At 31.6% G+C, this 22,848-nt stretch overlaps 1 protein-coding gene across 2 annotated transcripts in view; it reads left to right on the plus strand.

Annotated features, from left to right (window-relative positions):
- Positions 1–22,848, plus strand: part of LOC108762897 (uncharacterized membrane protein C20F10.07) — a 68,451-nt gene that overhangs the window by 14,587 nt on the left and 31,016 nt on the right. For both annotated transcript variants that reach the window (XM_018510142.1, XM_018510132.1), the window contains exon 3: positions 2,386–2,559. In XM_018510142.1, coding sequence (XP_018365644.1) covers positions 2,386–2,559 — 174 coding nt within the window. The remainder of the gene's footprint in view (positions 1–2,385; positions 2,560–22,848) is intronic.

Consider the following 22,848-nt stretch of genomic DNA (forward strand, 5'->3'; position numbering starts at 1 on the left):
ACAGATGTAGATATATATTTGCATGGCTTCTACGTAGCTCAGCGATTAAACTTTGGATGCTGTACTATCGCGAATGAAAAGAAACTTGTAAATAAGCTCTTTTTCAAAACAAATTTGTAGCTCGCAACGAAACAATATTTCAACTCTTAAACGAATTTTCAGTGCTTCATCTCGATAAAGAATATCTACCGTGAACAAAATATAATTCGAGTTTAGCGCGAACAACACGCTTCGCGTGAATGCGAATGTTTTGTGAGATGTGAAATTGAAGAAATCATTGCGTTTGCTTCTGGAATGCTGTTTGTTCTGAACAGACTTTGTTCCGGACGTGACGAATGCTTCGCAGTTGTACGACAAATACATTCGTCCTGTCATGAACACTCTCACTCGACGTGACGGATATGAGGCAAACGGTAGAGCAATCTGAGGATTCGCGGAATATGCATGTTTTTTTTTCTTTTTCGTTTATTATTGCGTATACATTTTGCTATTCTAGAAATACACTTCCGCAGTAATGCGGCTGCACTGGCGTAATGCCAGCGTAAGTTTAAGACAATCGATCCCACAGTCTTGTGCTCTGCGAAATATATAACATAAGGATCCGGAAAATCAAGAGGCAAAAGGAAAAAAAACAATACACATGCTAAATTGTTAAAATATAGACTGAAATCAGGATGTAAAAACAGTGGACATTTAGTTATTTTTGAAGTTTGTGTTACATAGGACTATCAGAAAATTGAATTCCTAAAAGGGAATTACGATGTTTTTAATTTATAAATTTTATTATTGGCATGTCAATGAATTAATATTTATTTTATCCGTTTTCTAAAAAAATTATATCACAAAAATCTAAAATTGCTCTGATTAATCTTGCATTTAAATTAAAATTTAATTTTTTAATGAAACTATTATTTTAATATCACGATTAAAATATTATTTTGATGCTGCGTTTTGTTTGTCTTTCAAATTTCGCTTTCGATCAATTTAATTATGATCCTATGAATGGCGATAAGTATTCTGAACATGATTCAGATACCGCTAATAAAAGAAGCCGAACGATTTGCTTTACAAGCAGCAATTGCTCCATAACGTGCGCAAAGAGTATACTTCACGGAGATAGGAATCTTTCCACGCTGCTCTCGTTGAAGCACATGTATTGTACTCTCTGTCCATGTGAGATAGAGTCGATTAACTCGCGGTTTGGTTAACTCAACCAGTTAATTTCCCGATCCGCATCGCAATGGGATTCGTCACGCTTCTGGCGACAGCTGATCGTGACGTTTGCTTGTTGTCATGCCTCGAATATTTCCGATCGAGTTTTAAACTCAGAAATTTGCGCATCCTAAACGTGTGCTCGCTAAAATTATCAGTGTCTCTATTTAATATTATTAGTATATGTTTTATCTCTTTATCAATTTCTGATAGAAATTATTTCGCAACGAGGATGTATGTATTACATATTTCGCAGTTTAATTTCTATATTTTTTTAACCGTACATATTAGACGTTATAAACAATAAAAATTTTACTGGACCGTACATTTGAAAATTCAACAATAAGAAATAGAAGTAATGGCCGACATCGGCTGTTACCTCTATTTCTTATATTAGACATTTTATAGATACAAAATGTGTTCTACAAATTTTTTCTAGAAAAGAAGTTATATAAACTACACGAAAAAGATGGTTGTGCTGAAGTATCTGATTAACTTACCTAGGTTATAGGATCTGAAAATAATTGTTGGACCATGAAAATAATTATGTAGAACGTTTTAACTGATTGTTAGAATGTCAAAACTTTTGCTCACCATGATTGAGATTGTTATGTAATTATTTTGATAATCCGACAAAATTATTTCCAAATCTGTATGTGTGTCTACATATAAATAGCTAAATCGTTAGATACTTTATATAGTAAAATCTTTATATAGTAAAATCTTCAAGGGTAGATGTGCATCAGAGATGCTCTATATATCTTTCGTTTCTAACTGGATCAATACATCTGTTGGCAATATATCGTACGGTTACATATCGTATATCACGACGGTAATTCGGTGATTTAAAATCCACGTGTCCGTGCATTACAAACTGATTGTCGCACGAAGCTTGGAAAATCGAGTTGAAATATCGATCTCTTGGTCAAACATGAGAGAACAGAATAGTTTAACCGGCCTGATTAATTATCACTAGAAAGGTGTATTTCAGTTCGAATGCATATTGCATGATATATCTCGTATACTCTCGGTGATACGATACAAATTTTGTAGAATAGAAATTCGACGCAGAGTCACGCGAGACACTCCGCGACCGTACTTCATGGCGACGTAATGAAATTTGTGTCTCTCGTTCATCTGTTCATCAATATCCGGTGATTCGTTTTATTGTAGACCTCGAGGCGGTGTCGGGTCGGAGCAACCGCCAAGCAGTGACAGCGATGACTATACCGCTCATCACCAGCAGCAAGGTACGGGTTATGGACAAAACCTGGACAGTTACACCGTGCCCAAAGTCAAGGTGTCGGGCCCATCTAACGCCGATGAATCCGCTTCCATCATCAATGGGTGAGTTTTACGAACAATATCAGCAATTATCAGAGACTTACAGATCACAGCCGTCCCCATATTTTAATTAAATAAATTTGTTAAAGGATTAGAGAAAAAAAAAGCACATTATAATTCTTTAATCCCTAAAAAATTATTTTACTGTGAAAGGAAAAAATATACACCAAGTGAAAAAGTATTGAACTGTATATTACATTGTTTCTAAAATCAAAAGCATTAATTTTTTTATTAACAAACGATTTAAATATAACTATTAAAAAATTAATTATCATTAATTTCAAAATATCGAATATAAATTAAAAAATAGAAAATATATGTAATATGTTGAACATATTTTAATCTCGAATGTGAATGTTGAATATAATTATTGAAAAATGAACTGTCATTAATTTTGATATCGATTGACTTTAATTAACGTTGGGAACGGCCTAGTCAAAAGTAAGTGACTAGGGACGCTATTATTAATGTAATCACAAGAATGGCAAACGTATTAAGTTATTAGAATTGAGAAGATGATTTCGATGAATGGCTATATCAGATTAGATTTCAACTGATTAGGCATTCTAGGAATATTTTGCGTATTTATTAACGTCCATTTTCGTCTGGCGAATAAACGATTTTATGAATGAATAGCGTGTAAGCGAGACGCAATAAAGATTCTAATCGACGTTGAGTGACAAAGAGTTCAGTATAAATATATACATATCTAGCATGCTCTTAATTTGCTAATTCTTATGCAACATTATTTAGTTTTTTATTGAACAATATTTTAACGGTAATACTATGCTAAAGGCATGCAATAAAATAAATTTATAATTATATTATGTATACATTATTTTTAAAAAATAACATAAAATAACATCAAAAATAATATTTAAATGAGAAATGTTAATAATCAAGTTTCAGAAGTATACAGTTACTTTAAATTTAATAATTTTCGGAAGACGTAACTAATTGTTTCATTGAAAATCACATTTTTTTTATATTAACAAGAATAAAAACAGAAATAATAGCGTCCTGTCTTCATTATTGAGAATAGAAAAATCGCAAATATATGACATTTTAATAGCAAGTATTGTATTAGAGAAGTAATTCGATTTTTATTTAAGTTCGATTTAGATTAATATATTATATCGCTACTATATCGCAAGATTACTTAACTGTAACAAGTATTATGTTACATAATACTTGAATCGATAACTTTTCCTTCTTGTACGCAACTCATGCGTAACAATGCACGGCGCTTACCTTGTAGAGTAACCAGGTACGCGACAAATGATAAACAAATAGTCGCCACGTCTGATAAGCTCTGTTACTTTTGCGTCATTGTCAACAAAATTGTTCTCGTTCCCATATTCTCATATCGTTCAGCATCGCTGTGCAGGTGTGTTTATAATAAGACCGTGCCTCGTGTTATCGCGCTATAATGATACACCTCGTGATCTGGTGGCTGTCGTTGCCAAATAGTAGATAATTCTTCATCAAGCGTAAACGTACATTGATAAGAAGAATTCTTGCCGCACGGCATCTTCCGCGATGAGACTTCGAATCGCGGTCGAAAGAGTAGGAAGGAAGTGTCGAAGCTCTGCAAGATGTTAGATACCAGTCGAAATCTTGTACGACACACGAATCGCATCAGTGATTAAGTGGCGCTCGGGTGAAAGATGACAAAGATCCGCGATACAAAATCCGAGTTGTCGTTGCGAATCCGACGACTCGGAGTTCTTACTAATAATAATAAAGATAACATCTCGACGGCACTGAGAATTTCTCGAACTTGCAAGGATTGTTTGCTGGCGAATTACGAGATCGTGTTGCATCGGTTAAGAATTAAGAGATGCGACGAGCAAATATCGTGTATGTGTCATGAAGAGGAGGCGCGTCTGCAAAAGCATGAAAGCACGTCGAAGTGGTAAGTATATTATAATACTATATATTTTGATATATCTATGTGCGATGTTTACAGTTTCTAATTATGAAGAAAATAATATATTCGCAAGCTTATTATTAAATCTACATTACTCGTGTGGTTTTTTTTAACGTAATTACTCGCATAGGATGTATCTGACATCTCAATATTATATCTCAATTTTCATTGTTTTTTTTTTGATGATTTACAATTTAATAAAAATTCATAATATTCTGTATATCCTTTAGATAAAAATATAAATGCAAAAATTTTTTCAATATGTACACAATTTACGTTAAATATACTCACCTGTAAAAAATGTAGGCCACTGTATACCTACATTTTTTTGCAGGTGTATAAATATATAATAATGTGTATAAATAGTATTTATACATTTAGCAAATTTATAAAGCGGGAGTGTTCTGGACACTTCACACGCGAATAGAATTAATAAAATTATATTGCATGAAATAAATTTAGCTATTAAAAATTTCCCATACATAATAGAGAACTTAAATTATAATAAAATATATAACGTATACACAACAAATTGAGAATCTTGATTAACTACATATAATTTAAAATATTCCGTATTTCAAAGTTAATATAGATAATCCAAAATTAAATAAAGTATAATTTAATATTTAGGAATATATTGAAAACGTTTCTTTCAAAAATATGAGGACACTTGTTAATATTTATTTAATTGCTATATAAGTGCTATATAGCATAAAGTGCTATTATTCAAGTATATTTTATTAATATTGAATCTTAAAATAATTTTTAACTTTGAAAAGATCATAGTTGAATCATAGATTATTTTGCTTGTCGAAAAGATTGATAAACGTATGAACAGATTGAATCGCGCGTTGATTAATCGAATGACACGGTATGTTCAATATATCATTTCGATCTTGTCGCTTGTATATAATTATTTTATTTTTTTATATACATTTTATAATATAGAATGGAGAAGAGATGTAGATTTTTAGAAATCGTTGTTTGTATCTATTACAATTTTTGAAAATTATCATAGAATATCTTTATTGTCTCAAATATCATAGAAAAACTGTATTGTTATTAAAAAAATCAATAAAATGCACGGTTTAATAGTAGTTTAATTTTTTCCGAATTTTTCGCGACGAAAGATTCTACAGAAAGACTTATCAACTTATTTAATTAATGTTCGTTTGTATGATCGATGATAGATGTAATATACATCGAAATACTTTTTCGTAAAAATGGACTGACAAAAAATAGTGATTTATTGTATATTATTCTTCAATAAATTTGATAACACGCGTTTTTTTTTAGAAATTGAATAAATAAAAAAAAATAAAGTCTTATAAAACTTTATTAGTGCTGCATAATAAAGTTTTTAATTTACATTGTTATTGCTCCAAATCGATAACCGATATTTAAATAAATAAATTAAATGTAATTCTATGACGAAAATAATATTATTATTTATCGAAGAACTTGATTATTTGATAATATTTTTGTTGAATCGTTTATAGAATTTATCATTCTGTCGTTCTCGCTGTAGAACATTTTTTTGTCAATTGAAAATGACGATTCAATAGGCGCGAAGTTATGGCCGTAATTAATCATAATGATTGCATTAATTATTACAGTAGCGTCGGTTGATTCGATCGAAAATGAGTGGCACAACGTGCACATTAAAAGTCGCTATCACAATCGACTCTAATGTCGCGGACTCTATGCGTTGTATAAATGCAGCCTAGAGATAGGTGCGCTAAGCCATTACACGCTGATCAATATGTCTCATGGCCCGTAAACAAAACTCCGGCGTTCGCCTACGTATTTTTAGAGCAATTTTTTCCTCCATCGTTCAAGGGCGAGGTTCAAAAATAAATTATTAAAGAATTTCTCCATACGCGCTCTTAGACTTATTTGCACAGTCAGTTCTCTTTGCATTATTCTGACAAATAGAATGCAGACGACGATGTTTGGTTTAACGATTCTCTTCGATTCCTTGACAAACTGAACGGATAACGTAATATCCTCTCTTGGACTCGTATTTACAGTTGTATTTTTGTTAAAGAAATCAGAAATGGAAACATGATTAAGAAATAGAATTTGTAAGAAAGATGTAAGATGTGAGAAAACGAATGTAAGAAAAACTATTTTTTTAGCGATATAATTCTGATCTTGTAAAAATATATCTTAAGGTCTCTATTTTGTAATTCTTAACGACAGTAGCGATTGTTATGTTGTTGTTGCGCAGTTTTTTTATCATATGCAAAACCAGCACAACGACAATGTAACGATATTCTTACTGTCATTAAGAGTTACAGAAAAGGAGCTTTACCTGCACTGAGAAAAATGTCTGGTTGAAAATGGACGAACTGGAAGATTATATTAATAAATAATCACAACTAGAATTCTAGTAAATTATCGAAAAAAATTCCGATTCGTCCATGTTCAACTAAAATTCCAGTTGATCCAACCAAATATTATATCAGTCTGCTATTTTGCAACTGATATAACGTTGGATAATACGAATCGAGTCCGATAATGTGAGAAGTCGCGTTATATCGAATTGATAATAATTGATTTGAGAAGGAAGAAACGGAATTAGTATTCATAATTATTTCGTAATACGTTAAATATTTCCCAGCAGCGAGGCTGTCTGACTGACGACCTTGATGTTCGTTTCGATCCCGACACAAGTGACAAGGCTGCCTCGTGCTGTATTATCATTCACACGGAAATATTCAAGCGAACAGGTAATCCAAATCGCTCCATCTGTCTTCATATTATTCATCGAAACTCGGTTACTTTATACGAACAATTAGCTGTCGGTCCATGTGTTTTAATTAACTTCCACGAATGTGTGTCTGCTGTTTGTCGAAGTATCTTGTGTGATCCAGTCATTTCATATCGCGGATCGAAGTGATAGGAGGCGAAAACTTAAACTACTGTTTTATTTATACGAGCTGTAATTTCTTTAAGGATAGTTCAATTCGGATGTACTTCCTGTCGCACTTTAAATACTTTAAAATTTGAATGAAATTTGTTATCAACCTTTCGGGTTGATATCGCGGAGTATTTAATATATGAATGGATCGAGTGATTTAAATAATGAAAGATTGTGATATATATATTGATCGCATTTATAAAAATGCGTATTTGCAAACTTTGGATTTTGGGATTTGAAATATGTTGCACATGCAATATTAAATATCAATTTCATATTTTTGAACGATAGTGGAATTCTTCGGATTATAGCACGAATCATGGTCGTGTCTTTCTTTCATTATTCTTCAACAACGTGATAGTAAAGTGCGTGTTCCGCACGATTAACATCTGAAATACTATGTGATTATCCTGTTCTGGTGATTGGTACGCGCGATCGTTATTAGTCGTGTTTCCGCGAGCATTGTATTGAAAGTGTAGTGAATAGATCTCTGGGAGAAGAGAACGTTTGGAAATTTGAAAATGAGGTCACAACACCGTGCCGCCACTACGTATCATATTGGTGCGTTATTGATATATTATTTTTTATTTGTTAATCCTTTCACTACGGCAGGCCTAGCCGAAAAGTAACGATACTATATACGGATCAATAACACGTTCATGTAAATCTTCTGTTGGCTAAATGTGAAATTTTCACCCTTCGTCTGCAATCTGTTTTTCAATTTTAGTATAGATTTTTATATTGTTCTGAACTATAAAAACATCTGAAAAAATTCTTACTTGTGGAAGTTTTAACGAGTTTTTACTATCATAGAAGTGGAATTTTATTTATTTTTCAGAATATACGTATACATATATATACTCTGAATTCTAATAGATAATTTTAAATCTATAAAAAATAAATATATAAAATACAATCCAATTTCTATAATATAGAGTAAAAACTCGTTAAAACTTTCACAAGTAAGAATATATATGTAAATCGACTGTGCCTTCAAAGTTCAACATTGTCGGCGAGAGAAATAATATTATGACACGTTCTTAAGTTACGCATTAGGGCCTGGACGGAATAATGGCTGTAACTAAGTCGTGGAACGTGAGTCGTAGTGTAGGTCAACGCACAATGTTTTAATTATATGTATGTCGATACGGCATATATTTACGTTGACCTACGACTACAACTCAAGTTTCACGACTTCATAGTTATAGCCATATTTATGCTCAGGCTTTACTCTTACAGTTCACTAAAGATATAAGTATAAAGAGAAATGGAATTTACATAAAAAATTTATTTTCGCAAATTATAGTGCTTAGTAAATAATATACAGTGAGTGCAAAAAGTATTCGTACAGAGAAAATATTTAAAAAAAAACTATTTTTAAAAAGTAATTTTCCGGCGAAAAATGAGTCATCGAATTGATGTCGAATCAATATCGATACGATTTTAATACCAATTCGATTCGACGTTTAATTGACGATCATTTTTTGCTGGGTAAATAACAATTATTCATAGATAATAAAATAGACTGCATGTTTCTTAAAATTATATATACCAAAAAGATGTGTTTATAGAAAAATAGAATTATAGAAAATATATCATCTGAAAAATAAGCGAAAATTAAAAATTCTATTGTTTGGATGCTCAAAAAGTATTCGTACAGTCGAGGAATTTAACTTCTAAAATCAGGAATACATGCGAAGCTCATTTGTTTATGTTAGAACAGAATATATTTATTATATAAAATTGCTAATTAATGTTTATTTTTTACAAATAAGACTTTTTATAAAAAATTTCCTTGTACGAATACTTTTTACTCTCACTGTATATGGAGGACAACTATAGTCGAAGGTAATATTGACAATATTGACATATCGTTTCGCTGAAGACACTATAGTCGGCGATAGAAAAAAGGGTACTCTTTAGTATCCTTCTTACAATGAGATTACAATTACAGTTATGAAACTTGAATTTTGAAATTGGATCTAACAATAAGTCTTGTTTCGTTCATAATGGTACCATGTTCGAAATTGTATCACCTTACCTTACATGAAATATAACATGTACGCGCGCGTATAAATATATTATGTATAACAAAATCTACTGGAAAAGATATTAAAAATGTAAAAAAAAGACGTCAAGTATATTTTGCAGAAAAAACTAAATATAATGCCATAAAAAAAGAAATTAATTAATTGATTAATTCAATATCTTCTATAAATCTTGAAATTATATAGTATAATCATTAATTTATGCAACTTTATATATGAATTATTAGATATAAATTTTTTCCAGAAAAATTACCGTTTTGAGGACATAATAGAAATAATTTTTATGTATTAGTAATTTGCTACAAGAAATTAATATTTCAAGATCTTCTTCGATATGTGATTTACATATTTCGATCGGTTTTTTAATTTTTCATAGCCTATCTATTTTTTATCAGTAATTTGGTTTTGTATTACTCAAAGTAAAGATATTTAAGAACGTTATTCAATAATCTTGTCGCATATACAAATATAATGAAGTATTCTATATCAGTTGTATAACACTTTAGTTAGAGAATTGTCCCCTTCTAGCTGAGTACACTCAGTGGAATATTTACCAAAATGAAGAGAGACATTGAATCGTCTGTGTTCCAAAATATAAAACTTTATTCCAGTGTCTTATCTGATACGCTTTTTGGAGTCATAAAACGACAATATCTAGTACGGACTCTAAAAATAACTAGCATCTGTTAATCCGAAAATTAAAATGCCGACAGTAAACAATGATATGAAAATAAATGATAACAATTTAAAAGCACATTAAAATTTTATCATTAATATATGATAGTTACTTAGAAATAATAAAAATCGTAAAAAAGGCGTAAATATTAAAAATATTTATTCATACTCGCTTCCGGTACGATTTACGAAATTGTATATGCCTAAATTTATATTTACATCAATAACATCAGTTATTATATCAATAATAATTAGTAACATTTTACAGCGGAAATAATTTACGACATGTTATGAATGAGAATTTGAATAATTACTACACAGTTGTCGTTACATAGTATCATAAACTGCGTTCTAATAAAAATGAAAATTTTGCAATCCCCTGAGAGCTGAAGTCCCCTTATTGTTTACTTATGTCACGTAGATGACTGTGACAGTGTTTGTGTACTATAATTTATGGTAGGCTGGTAGATAACGGGTGTTTTTACATGTAATCTGCGAAACATCAGGAAGCAAATGTGAGAATTAGCCGTGCTAACGCCAGTCGCTGGGTCGTTAAAGCAACAATAGACCAACAAATGTGGACATAGAATACCCACCTCCTTCGTAGAGTCACATTACGCATACTTGGTATGCCTTTCAACGAAATATATACGTCACTTGATGTTTTTAACTTGAATATTTATAGCTTCTTTACTCGTTATATTATCAACAAAAGTTCTAAGTTCTGTTAAATTCTGTTAGATATTGCTAATACTCAAAGTGAAAGAAAAAACATAACACAAAGAAAAGAAAGTTGTTTGAAAAAGCGAATTTAATTAAATTATATTAAAATATTTTTTCCCTGTAATAAAAGTAAAAATCATCGTTAATAAAGTGTTTGCTGTCTAATGTATTATTGAAAAATTATGAATCAAAGTGCCGATTGTCATTAACGTTATTGGAAAATATTATGATGTCACGCTTGTTTGTCAGGCTACAATTATGACGATTCATCGTAGAAAGTGTAAAATTGAATGTCGTCACTAAGTATAGCTATAATTAAATAAAATTAATGTACAAATGAGTTTTACACTCAATTACGTAGTTCAGTAATCCGCACTCAAAGTTCAAAAAAATTAGTAAAATATTAACCATTGTATGCGTTTTCACTGTAACTGTTGTACTTTCTAAATTACGTTTTTAAACATGGGAAAGCCAGGTACAGAAAGCTTCGACCTTTAAATCCAGTGGGTAATAATGAAAAATAAACTTTGCATGTAACGGTACACTCGATTTAGAACCGGCATCAATGATTCGGGCGGGCCAAGGCGACGTCAATGCTTGAATGAGTTTGCATTTAAACTCATCGCATAACTAAAGTGCATCGCCGTTGGGACAAATTCATTGCTGTCAATTTGTCGCGATGCCTTCTCTCTACAGCTCGATCTTCGAGTCGGACTTTTAATAGAATTTGTAGTGGAATCTAATAGGACGATCAATACAATGAATTGCACCGAGATGGGCGAAATTTAAAATGCGTTTTGACGGAAATATTTTGCAATTTATGCAATTTATCCGACAAAATATCAATTTTATTATAAAATAATCAAACACGTCAAGGCAACATTTCTTATTTTCCGCGATAAACCATGATATATAAATATCGTTTAAACTTTTGCAGTGAGAATCTAAAATATTTAACTGGATATGATTTAAATATCTTGAGCTGCATATAAAAAATAAATATGGTTAAAAATGTATATTAAATATGAAAATAAGAATCTTCTCGCGTTTGTTATTCATTATTGACTATTATTATACCTAGAAAGATGTATAGGAAAAAAGAGAGATGGTAATAACATAACAGCATACTACATGTGCTGTTATACTATTACCTAAAATTTTGCCAGTTTTTATGTAGAGTTTTATGCAGTTGAAACAGAATAATTATTTACGTGTAGGTATCTAGGTACTGTTATCATCTGAGAGACCCACAGAAATTAAATTAAAACGCCTCTGTATTAGACATCGCAGTTTCTCATGTCTATATATAGTAATAGGTAATTATAACGGTGATCAACAACATCGTACGACTCTACATACGTATGAGTATAAACGAACATCCTGCCAAGCGTCGTGCTTTCGCAATTAAACGCACGAAAGAGCAGAGTTATTACGTTTTGTAAAAGCCGCAATTGCGCCTTTTTGTGTTTGAAAATTTTTCAACGCACTGCCGGTTAGAATAGTTTTCTATCGTTACTGGGGAGTATCGATTATTGTCATTTGAACGGGGTGGGCGGTGCTGGAAAACGCATGCGGTGACAGATTCCCGATCGTGTAGCATAGGCCCATTTCCTCTTCCGCGATGCACGGTACCAATAAATTAGCGTTATTTGCAGACTGTCATAATTCCAAGCGAAAAACACTGTCGACGTGAACTACGCGTGCACAATAGAAAACTGTTACGTGCAATGGTGCTTTATAGCGATGCACCGCTACGCACGTATATGAAGATAAAAAGGTGCTGCACGAACGTGGAAGTGCTCGATAATAAGAGATCCGCGCTAGTTTAATGATAATGCAAGCTTGTGCGAGACTGACGCGATCGACCGTTACTTTCGAAATTACTTGGTAGAAAGTAGATATGTTTTACCGGAAATTCGCTTTATCTAAGAGTCGATGTACTGGGAATGTTTTTTTTACATTATACAGACTGGGAATATTTCATGATCGAATTTACGAATCGGGCGAATTTACAAAGACCGAATCTAATTACGATGCACGGTGTTGAATTAGGGCAACCGGCGGTTTTTGCGGGAATCCCCGAATGTGTTTCCTCTAGTTTGTTTCTTTATCCCACGAAATGACATTCTAAGGTTTCGCTTAAGCTTTTGATATTAAGGTTAATCTTTTTGATCTAGTTTTCTCTTGGGTTGTGCACCAGGCATTTGGTTCTCTCACGATGGCACATTAACTGCAGTTAATATCCCACGTTGGAAAGTGGGGCTTTCTATATCCTTGGTTGCGGAGTGAGCGAGAGATTGCGGTGGTCTATGACTAGTGCGATTCGTTTTTGACATACGTAATTAAATCTGAATTTCATCTTTCATTATCTAATTTGGTTTAATGTAATTTGATTTATGTAATTTTAAAATATTTTCTCACAAAAGGATTCCGCTTATTTAATGGAAAATTAAATCCTGAAATGAATTAGTTTTCACATATAATGTAGCTTATAATATGAATGAAAAATGTCACTGATACAAGTACAAGATTCAATAATGAATAGTTCTTAAATTATAATGTGATACATCACAATAATATAATTAAAAAACGATCCATTATTGAGTCTATAATATCTTTTTTTCATTACATTATGAGTTATATCATACGTCAGAATTACTTCATTTTACTCGGATCTAATTTATCATATAATTAATGCAGAGTTCTTTAACATTTAACAGACACGATTTTGTGAAATCAATTTTGTTTTTTCATCATAATTTTTATCTCGTGAAGAAATCATTGTTCTTATTTCTTTTTCTTTCTTCTATTCTTTAAGATCGTTCCTCTTGTTTTAATAAGAGCGGAACTATCGCGTTCTTTTCATTTACACGATATCTTTTTCCTTTTAATATCGTCGGAACTTCGGTCCATGAACCTAAGATATTACATCTTTTCCCGTTCATCGATATCATTACAAAAACGCGTCGTCTGCGTACATAAATTAGTGTTATCGTGATGTCACTAAAAATTTGTTAGATAACCTCTGTTTTTTCAACTAAGAATAACATTATATCATAACAACATTACATGTTACATGTCGTTTTGATTTAAAATTATGAAATAATGATTATGCATAATCGAATTTTTATCATTCAAATAGTTTTGTATACTAAGATAGTTTTGTACACTAATAGAGTCTAGTAATAGCCATTAAATATTGAGTGAAATAATTTTAATCAAATGTTCGTATAATGTTAATGTAACAAAAAATAATTTTATTTTTTTAAATATTTACTATAAAGTTTTACCAAACATAATAATATAACACTGTTTGATAATAATTTTTTACTAAATATTTATAAAAGTAAGATTATTTTTTATTAGGTTATTAAACATTTGATTCAAATTTCACTCAACACGTTTGGTAGCTAATACCAGACTTTTCTCAGTGTAGGCGTGGGATAAAATATAGTAGGATAAGATATAACATCGTAAAATACCACAGGGAACGAACAGGATGCGGGATCATCTTCCTAATGAAAGTTTCTTTACTGCGAACGTCCGTATTATCGTGTTGGTAAAACGCGACATCCGTGATTTATCGAAGAAAGTCTCCTTCAAATGTATAATAATACCACAACTTTACGTTTATAGTGCTAATTTATTAATGTTATTATATAACATTCTATGTAATTATAAGATTTACAGTCTGTTTAAATTTACTTCTAACTTACTTACATCTGTCTTAATTTTCTTGAGATTTATATAATTTATATATCTTTCAATATTTTTTTCCGAGGATAACACAAGCAAATTAATATCAAAAAGCGATATTTATTTATGCTCGCATATCGCACACGTGTAGCTGCTCATTATAAAATAAAAAATCGCATCGCATGTTTTATAGTTAACCATAACGTCTTTCGAGAATTTAATTAAGGATGAACTTGGGCTTGGAGCATTTTCGTCTCATTGATGATACTTTTCAACTTTCGATGTATGCCCAAGTAGCACATGAAGCTTTAAAACGTCTGCGATGACGTTGTTGCAGTTTAAACCGCAGCATTTTAGTCTATTACAGCTACTGCCACAACGTCATTATAACGTTTCGATAACGTTATTGCAGCAAAAATGGGATAATATTTTTAGGTTTTAAAAACGGTCACAGCCACATATTACAGCAGTGTGACATTCTATAATAAAAATAAATTAATAAACGGAGAATGTTTTTTATATGTAATTAATATTTGATTAAAGTTAATTTTTTATTTTCAAATTATATAAAAATGTTGAAAATAAAATAAAAAAATAATTTTTGCTTCAACTGGAATTGAACAACTATAACAATTCGGAATCTCTGTCTCACTAATATTAGATTAAATTTGAAGGGACGCAAATTCATAAATACGCTGATTACAGAATAGGTCCTTATAGGTAATAATTTTAGAGTCGCATAAATGAATGCATGGATTCGTTTGACCATTTGCTGTTACATGCTAACTTTATCCTAAAACTGATAGTCATGTTAGTCTTTGCTTTCGCTGTGACATGCAAATTATAGCTAGATTACAGCTATTTTGGCTATATTTTAGCTTTTACTCATGCGCGTGACAATAATCACTTATGGTGCACGCGCACTTCCCACATCAAAATAGCTGTGGCTGAATTTTTATTTTTCTATTAGCTGTCACAGCGACTGTATAACTACCAGGACAGCCAAAATAACTGTGGCTGCATTTTGGCTTTTCTATTAGCTGTCATAATGATTAAAAATTACGCAGCTATTAATACAACTAAAATAGCTTTGACTGCTAATTAGCTGTAATTAAGACTGGCAAGACGTTATACTAGTTACATTTTTGCTGTTGCAGCGAACATAGTCAGACCGTGTTATTGGGCAGGCAAAAAATATTTATAAATAATAACAATATTCCAGGATTATTTGACACGTTCATTCTTTTATACATACATACACTTAATTACGTGGCCAAGAGCTTTAAACGATACATAGATAATATATAATATCTTCTCTGCATTTAATTTTTTTATTCAACTTGTAATAAACATTTATATTTATATTAAAATGATCAGTTAGAATTTTTGTAAAAATTTGGAAAATAAAAATCAATATTTTATCAAATTAATAGAGCGCGAACTATAATCAAATTGAAATACATCGCTCAGTCATTGAAATTAATTCATAAAAATTATATCATTTTATTTTGAATTATTTTCATTGTTATAAAACTGGAGATAAAATTAGATATAAATTCTAATTGTAATATTTTTTTATTTCACTTTTAATATTCGTATTTTGGTTTAGGTTTGAATTATATGTACAAAAGATCACATATATTACTTACGTGCACATGTAATGACCTATTAATTTTTATATTAATAACAATCACTTGTCACGGTTAAGATCTGTGGGAAGAAAATGTCGCAACGTAATTTATTTACGATTCCAAGCTAACATCCACTGGATCGAGTTTAACCAGAAACATTTTATCACAATAACCTGCGGTTTAGCCACGCGATATTACTTCGTGGACTCTGTAGTCAATAATCGTTCTAGAAAGAGGACTCGTTCTTCCATCTCGCTATTAATACCGTTTCGTGTCCGTAACCCTCTTCTATTCGCGTTCACGTTGATCTTTATGAGACGGCTTGCGTTCGCGTTCGATTTTACGACGTTGAGAGACCGGCTTGAGGAAGGAACAAGCCGGCTAATACCAGCTAAATATACGTCGTCATGAAATTTTCAGAGAGGCCTCTGTATACGAGTACGAGTGGCCGTTCGTTTTCGCGTTGGCATCAAAAGAGAATATTTCATTACTGGTAATTATTAAGAACTACGATCATAATTTATTGTCGGTGCGAAAACAGTTCATAACCGCAACACTATCATTTATTTCTTGCACTCTTGATGCAATATACGTAATATAGAATTATATAGCAACGTATCATGTATCGCAATGCGATCGAACTACAGAAATATACAAATGATTTATCGTGTATGATAAATTCCTGATTTTTTACAGTTTCTTAATATCGTTTCGGGAATTATTATTCTTGTTGTTGCGAGATAATGACGTTTTGAAGGCAAAAGGTCGAAAAAAATATTATTTATTTGTAAACTTGATTGCTGGACATACCAGAGAGGAACGAATGCGAAAAAGAGGAAAAAATAACTGCGGTGCAATGAACTGTCGTCCGTGCCACTGGCCGGCCTTGCGCGCAGCACTCTTATCGCGTACTATCAAAAGGCATTAACAAGTGTGCATACGGTTGATGAAACGAGCGTTTTGCAATTGCGCTCCGTTGGAGCAACGGTGATTTTACAGTCAAAACCGTTGATTTTAACTGCATTGAATGCAATATACCGTGTTAATGAGAAATAAATGAGATGAGCGTTTAGCAAGTCATGGACTCAAATGAATCCGTCATATTTTAGAAATAAAATGATACAAAATTGTAAAGATTAAAAATCAATGAATGAAAATACAAAATAATTGACCATTTACCTGGACATTTGTATTAACAAAAAGGACGAAACTTGATTCTGTGATATTAAGTTATTCAAATATATAATTATACAGGATATCCCGACCTTTTTTACCAATCACTTTTATGTAGATAGAGCAGACTAAACTGAGTCGAAAAGTCCTTTACCATTTTGCAATTTTCGCAATAGTTAACAAGGTATTAATTACTAAAAATTGCAAAATATTGGTTTTAAATAATTTTTTACTCAAATACTATTAACTTTATAGAGAAACTGCAAAGAGACAAAAATTATTTATTTTCTTCTCATAAAGTTCCGAGAAATTTTTCAGAATTTTTTCAGAATTTTTTAATACCGTATTTTCTCATGTTGGTAAAAATAAGAAAATGCAGTACTAAAAGTTAATAAAAAGTTAATAAAAAATTCTGAAAAATTTCTCGGAACTTTATGAGAAGAAAATAAATAATTTTTGTCTCTTGCAGTTTTTCTGTAAAATTTTTGTTTCAACCCAATAGATACATTCATTGTAGTCATATTTCGTACATTATCAATATGCGTTTGTACGAGAGTTAATGACAGTGCACGTGAAAGTTAATTAGAATAGATGAATGAGTTTTTATTTTTGTAAAAAATACTTAGATACCGCAAACGTAGTCTCTAAAAGAAGTGTAAAACTTAAACTTCCTTTAGAGGCTTATGGATGGATTCCACGATTGAATAATAACAAAAATACATGCTATCCCAAGTTATCTGCACTGTCACCTACATTTATGGTACTTAAATAATGATTTGAAAGAAAGACTCACAAGTATGTCGTAATGTCAGATATCATTAATTCTTGCAAACTGTATAACGATAGAAAGTGCGAAGGATGATGCGAAGCCAATTGAATATGACACAAATCCAGCGTCGATGTCACGTAAAGGGTTTCATAGGATCGCATTATTTGTCAGATTAATTAAACATCTACCGGTCCCTTCAGTTTTCATTTCTAACTGTGCGTTTATATTCGACCTGTAATCTTATTACGTCACGATCTCTGGATTACGGTATCTATCATAACGTAAATATAATTGTGAATGTAATTCTCAAGCCATTCGCTTAAAGCATGAGAAAAACGCAATGCCTCTTTCATACATGTATAATAAAACATTTAAATAACATTTATTTTCATATGGAAAGTATACATTTTCCATTCTATAGTCACTCTTTTTACAGGGACACCTGATACATTTTTAAAGAAATTATAAATATAAAAAAATATATAAACATATTACATAACATATGTATTAAATAAGAAATTTTATTATTTTTTATTAATTTCCCATGTTTCTAAATCCAAATCTATTTAACTATCGGACAGTTAATCCCCTAGTAACAACGTAATTATTACTCCGCAGTGGGATTTAAATTTGCACAAGTGGTTAACACGCCCGAATTAATATATCCGCGAATTAATACGCGTAATGACCGCCCATTAAACGCACACAGAAGGTATTTAAATCATATACAATTCCCTATACCGGTGGTCGGGCGCGTCTTTAGAAGCGTTCGGGCGTCTTTAACAAGTGTTCAGGTAAATGGTCAATTGAACTTTATCGATTAATAGACAGTTTTTGTCTCGATATACACTTCGATTCACGATTCCTTGTGCCGGCGAGGCGGAAGATTACCAGCCTCCGCGCGCGCAGACGTTGCAGCGCTGCAACGCGGTGGCGACAGTAACGGCGGCAGAGGCGTCTTCCATACCATTGTCGTTGCCATTCGTCGCAGATAACTCGTTGCACAGATAACGGACGCGACGCGATAATTTTTCTATATACATCGCATTTATTCCGTCGACAAGGAAAACGAGCGCGACGCCGCGACATCGGCAGAATCGCTTCCACAAGGGTCGCAGATTCACCCCAGAATGTGGCGCGCGTTCCTGTCGTGAGTGATAGTGCATCCGGATAACATGGTGCGGTTGAGAGACGGACGAGAATTAATATCTTAGAAACAGGTAATTCGTTTGTAGGCGTTGAGAAACGTTGTTAGACGGTTTCGAAGTACGGGAAGAAGATAGTTTTACCGTTATTTAATTACCGCTTTAATCGCGTTATTCAGGCTCTTCTTCATAAATTGTAAATTATGTATCTTAATTTTCATTATAGTTGATAACTTGTTTTGTATTTTTATTTATTCTGAGAAAAATAACGACTCACTCAATTTTAATTGGTCCTTGTGAGAAACGGTCTTCATTTTTTACTGTTGATTTATGTTAAATAACATTCAATTTGAGTTATTTTTACTTATTTTTGTCGCCACTGTTTTTACCTAATATGTTAATTTGATTAAAATAATGGAATTTAACTTAAGAAAATATATTAAATTTGATTTAAATTTAATTTATTACTAAGTGCACATACGTTAACACGGACGTTTACTTTGAAACTAACAACAGAAATGGATTGATTTACATTTTGACACGCATGAAAATTAAAAATAAACAAAATGTTGTTTAACTTGGGATTAAGTTACCTTTGCTCCTTTAATATCTAATAGCGAAGATTTAATGCTTTTAGTTTATTTGACTGGAATTTTAAATGTCTTGAATATTGTGCGGGTAAAGTCGAGAATATGCGGCGAGAAAAATTCTTTGAATTGTGTGCAAGTTATATAAAAACGTTTTATGGCGAATTTACTCCTTGATGTTAATGAAGGAAACACAATAAATCGAAAAATAACAGAATTAAAAAAAAGAAGCAGATTACATTTTTTAAATAATTTATTGTCAATCATATTTCTGATTATAGTTCAGTTTCAGTTTTATAGTTTTTAAGCCACTACATTTGCTATAACTTGGAGACTAATAACAAAAGACTTATTTATATTCACAGTTTTGAAACAGTAACTACATAATTTGTTGTTAAAGACTTGTATTCGGTTACGAAACAGTCATTTTGCGACAAAGGAAGATAAGACTTTTAAAATGGAACGCATATCTAATCACGAGCTACTTGTTCCCGTATATTTGTGCAAATATTATAAAATGCATCATTTGAAGTGAGTCGTCTTGAAAGTATAATTCGTTGTTTCTAAAGAGCCTAAACATATTTTGCGGATAACACGGAGTAAGCTGTATCTATTAATAACGTTTCTCGGTTACGTAACACGCTGCTTCCCAATTTTGGTAAAAAGGTTACAATATTATTATTCAAATGTAAATGAGACCTCAGTACTCTACTAACGAATTTTTTTTCTCTGTTTTGAAATAGCTACTTTATTATTTTATCACATATTAATTTTATCTTTTTCTTCTGTATTTTACAAAAATTATTTAGTACCATGGGACATTAATTAATAATTTTTGTGAGATGGAGAATTCGGATATCTCTGGAAAATGAACAAGGATGTAAAATTTATTTTTATCCATTACAATAAATTCATAAGATTACCGTTATAATAAAATCAATAAGATTCATCTAAAATCATAAGATTTGTTTAAAATGTTACAGCTTTCACACGTGGAATTTTTTAAATGATCATTGAATATAAGCTGCGACAGGTTCTTATCAATTTTAAAAATATTGATCGAGTGTTCCGTTTCAATCCATGGCCACATGGAAGACTATGCTGCACCTGCGAGTAACAAGATCAATCGTTCAGATTATATCACGCACGACTTTTAGGTAGAGTTAGAAAATTCAATCGTGTCATAAAGTTAAGGCAGAATGGATAACTGTCAAAGAAAATTCTCGAGGAAAATCGTATTTCATGCAATGTGAAATTACGAATAATGTTGAATGATGCATGCACAAAGGAGGGGAAAAAAAATGCAGTAATCCGATAAACTGCCATGTTCATTATCTATTAACTGTAACTTGTTTTCGAAGTTAGTTCTAAGCGTATAGAAAGTATGAAGCACGTATTGATTTAGTGAGAGCCACGCGGCATCTACACGTGTCGCAAGACGTTGCCGCCGCTGCGAAAGTAGAAGAAAAAAAAGAGTCCATTGCGAGGCTTGCAATAATTTAGTAATCGGATCTGAGGCACTCGCATCAAAGTATTTGTATGTCGCAATCGACTCGACAAATGGGACTTTATACCATCGTTCAAAATCGTATCGTGAATGTTGCTCTTAATGAATGATAAATTCTTCTTATTAATTAACGTAAAAGGCATTTTTTCTATAAACTTGATTTTTGCGAACGTTAAAGCCCATAATATACTTCATAAAAAAAACAAAGCTTTTTCCAATCAAGAAGTGATACTTAGGAAAACTAATAAAATATTTATTTCTTGAAAATAATAACGCAATTATTTCACAGTTGGATAGCTTTGGATGGAAAATGATTTCAAAGTTTCTGTCTTTAGAAAGTAGAAACGTTTGATAGCATTAATATAAATATACTGTGTAAAGGCATTCCTTTTTACTGTTATTGCTTTTACTAACGATAATGAATGAAATATTTTCAATACATAATATTAATAACAAAATGTGTATTGGTATAAAAATGTGATGGCACATATAAAATCCGTGAATGGATAATGGAAAATTCTTTCGCAAATAATGCGATATAATTAAAAGTAAACAATAGCTCGATATTAGCTTTTATCAGCCACATAAACGCAAAACTTATCAAAGATGGAAAACTTTCTGTTTTTCTTATTCTAATATGCATATAATATCGTTTTATAACAATAACGTAATTTAAAATAATTTTTTTTATTTGTGATTTTTTTATCTTTAGTTGCTTGTTTCCAACTGTGGATTAACTTTAATCTCTGTTCAACTAACTTTTTTCCTTAGAACTAGAAAGACGAACAAGGTTTACTTTAATCTCGGTTTAATTTATTCTTCATCTTTTTGTAATTTTTCGAAAAAGAATAGGTTAAACCAAGATTAAAGTTGATCTACTTTGATGGAAACAGGTATTATGCTTGAAAACAACGAGAATATAAAGAAATGAAGAAAAAAGCTCTAGTAAAATATACTTTTCTATACAATCAGCCATAATTATACCAACATTGCATTAAAAAAATTATTATTATACAATTTTAATGTATATAACACAAATTTATTTTTCGAAAACTTTGTTATTTTAATTATCGTTGTATAGCAAATAAGCTATACGTATTACAGGACGCTTTCCAGTAAAGAGCCACAAATGACATAATGTAACACATCGAATCATTACATTGTTGACTGCGTCGCTTGCTGGAAAGCACCAATAATCGTTGAAACGCAGAAATTAGTACCGTGATTATTTTCGTGTTATTACACATGTTTGTACAATCGCCTATCGGTGAGAGAAGTGCCGGTTTGTTTTTATCATGCGACGATGTGTATCAGCACCGGTTCGCATTTCTCAGCCACCTGCTCGACGGCGCGTGCATAAGGAGGAGGTGCGTGTATGCAGGTGCGTCAGAGACAACGCGCATGTGAAGCTCGTAGAGAGTATAACAAGCGTCGCGTCGTTGTGCAAGTTAGAATGAAGGCGGTATAGAGAGACGTATCGAGCGG

The sequence above is a fragment of the Trachymyrmex cornetzi genome, unplaced genomic scaffold (assembly GCF_001594075.2).
Source record: "Trachymyrmex cornetzi isolate Tcor2-1 unplaced genomic scaffold, Tcor1.1 scaffold11, whole genome shotgun sequence".
NCBI lineage: Eukaryota > Metazoa > Arthropoda > Insecta > Hymenoptera > Formicidae > Trachymyrmex > Trachymyrmex cornetzi.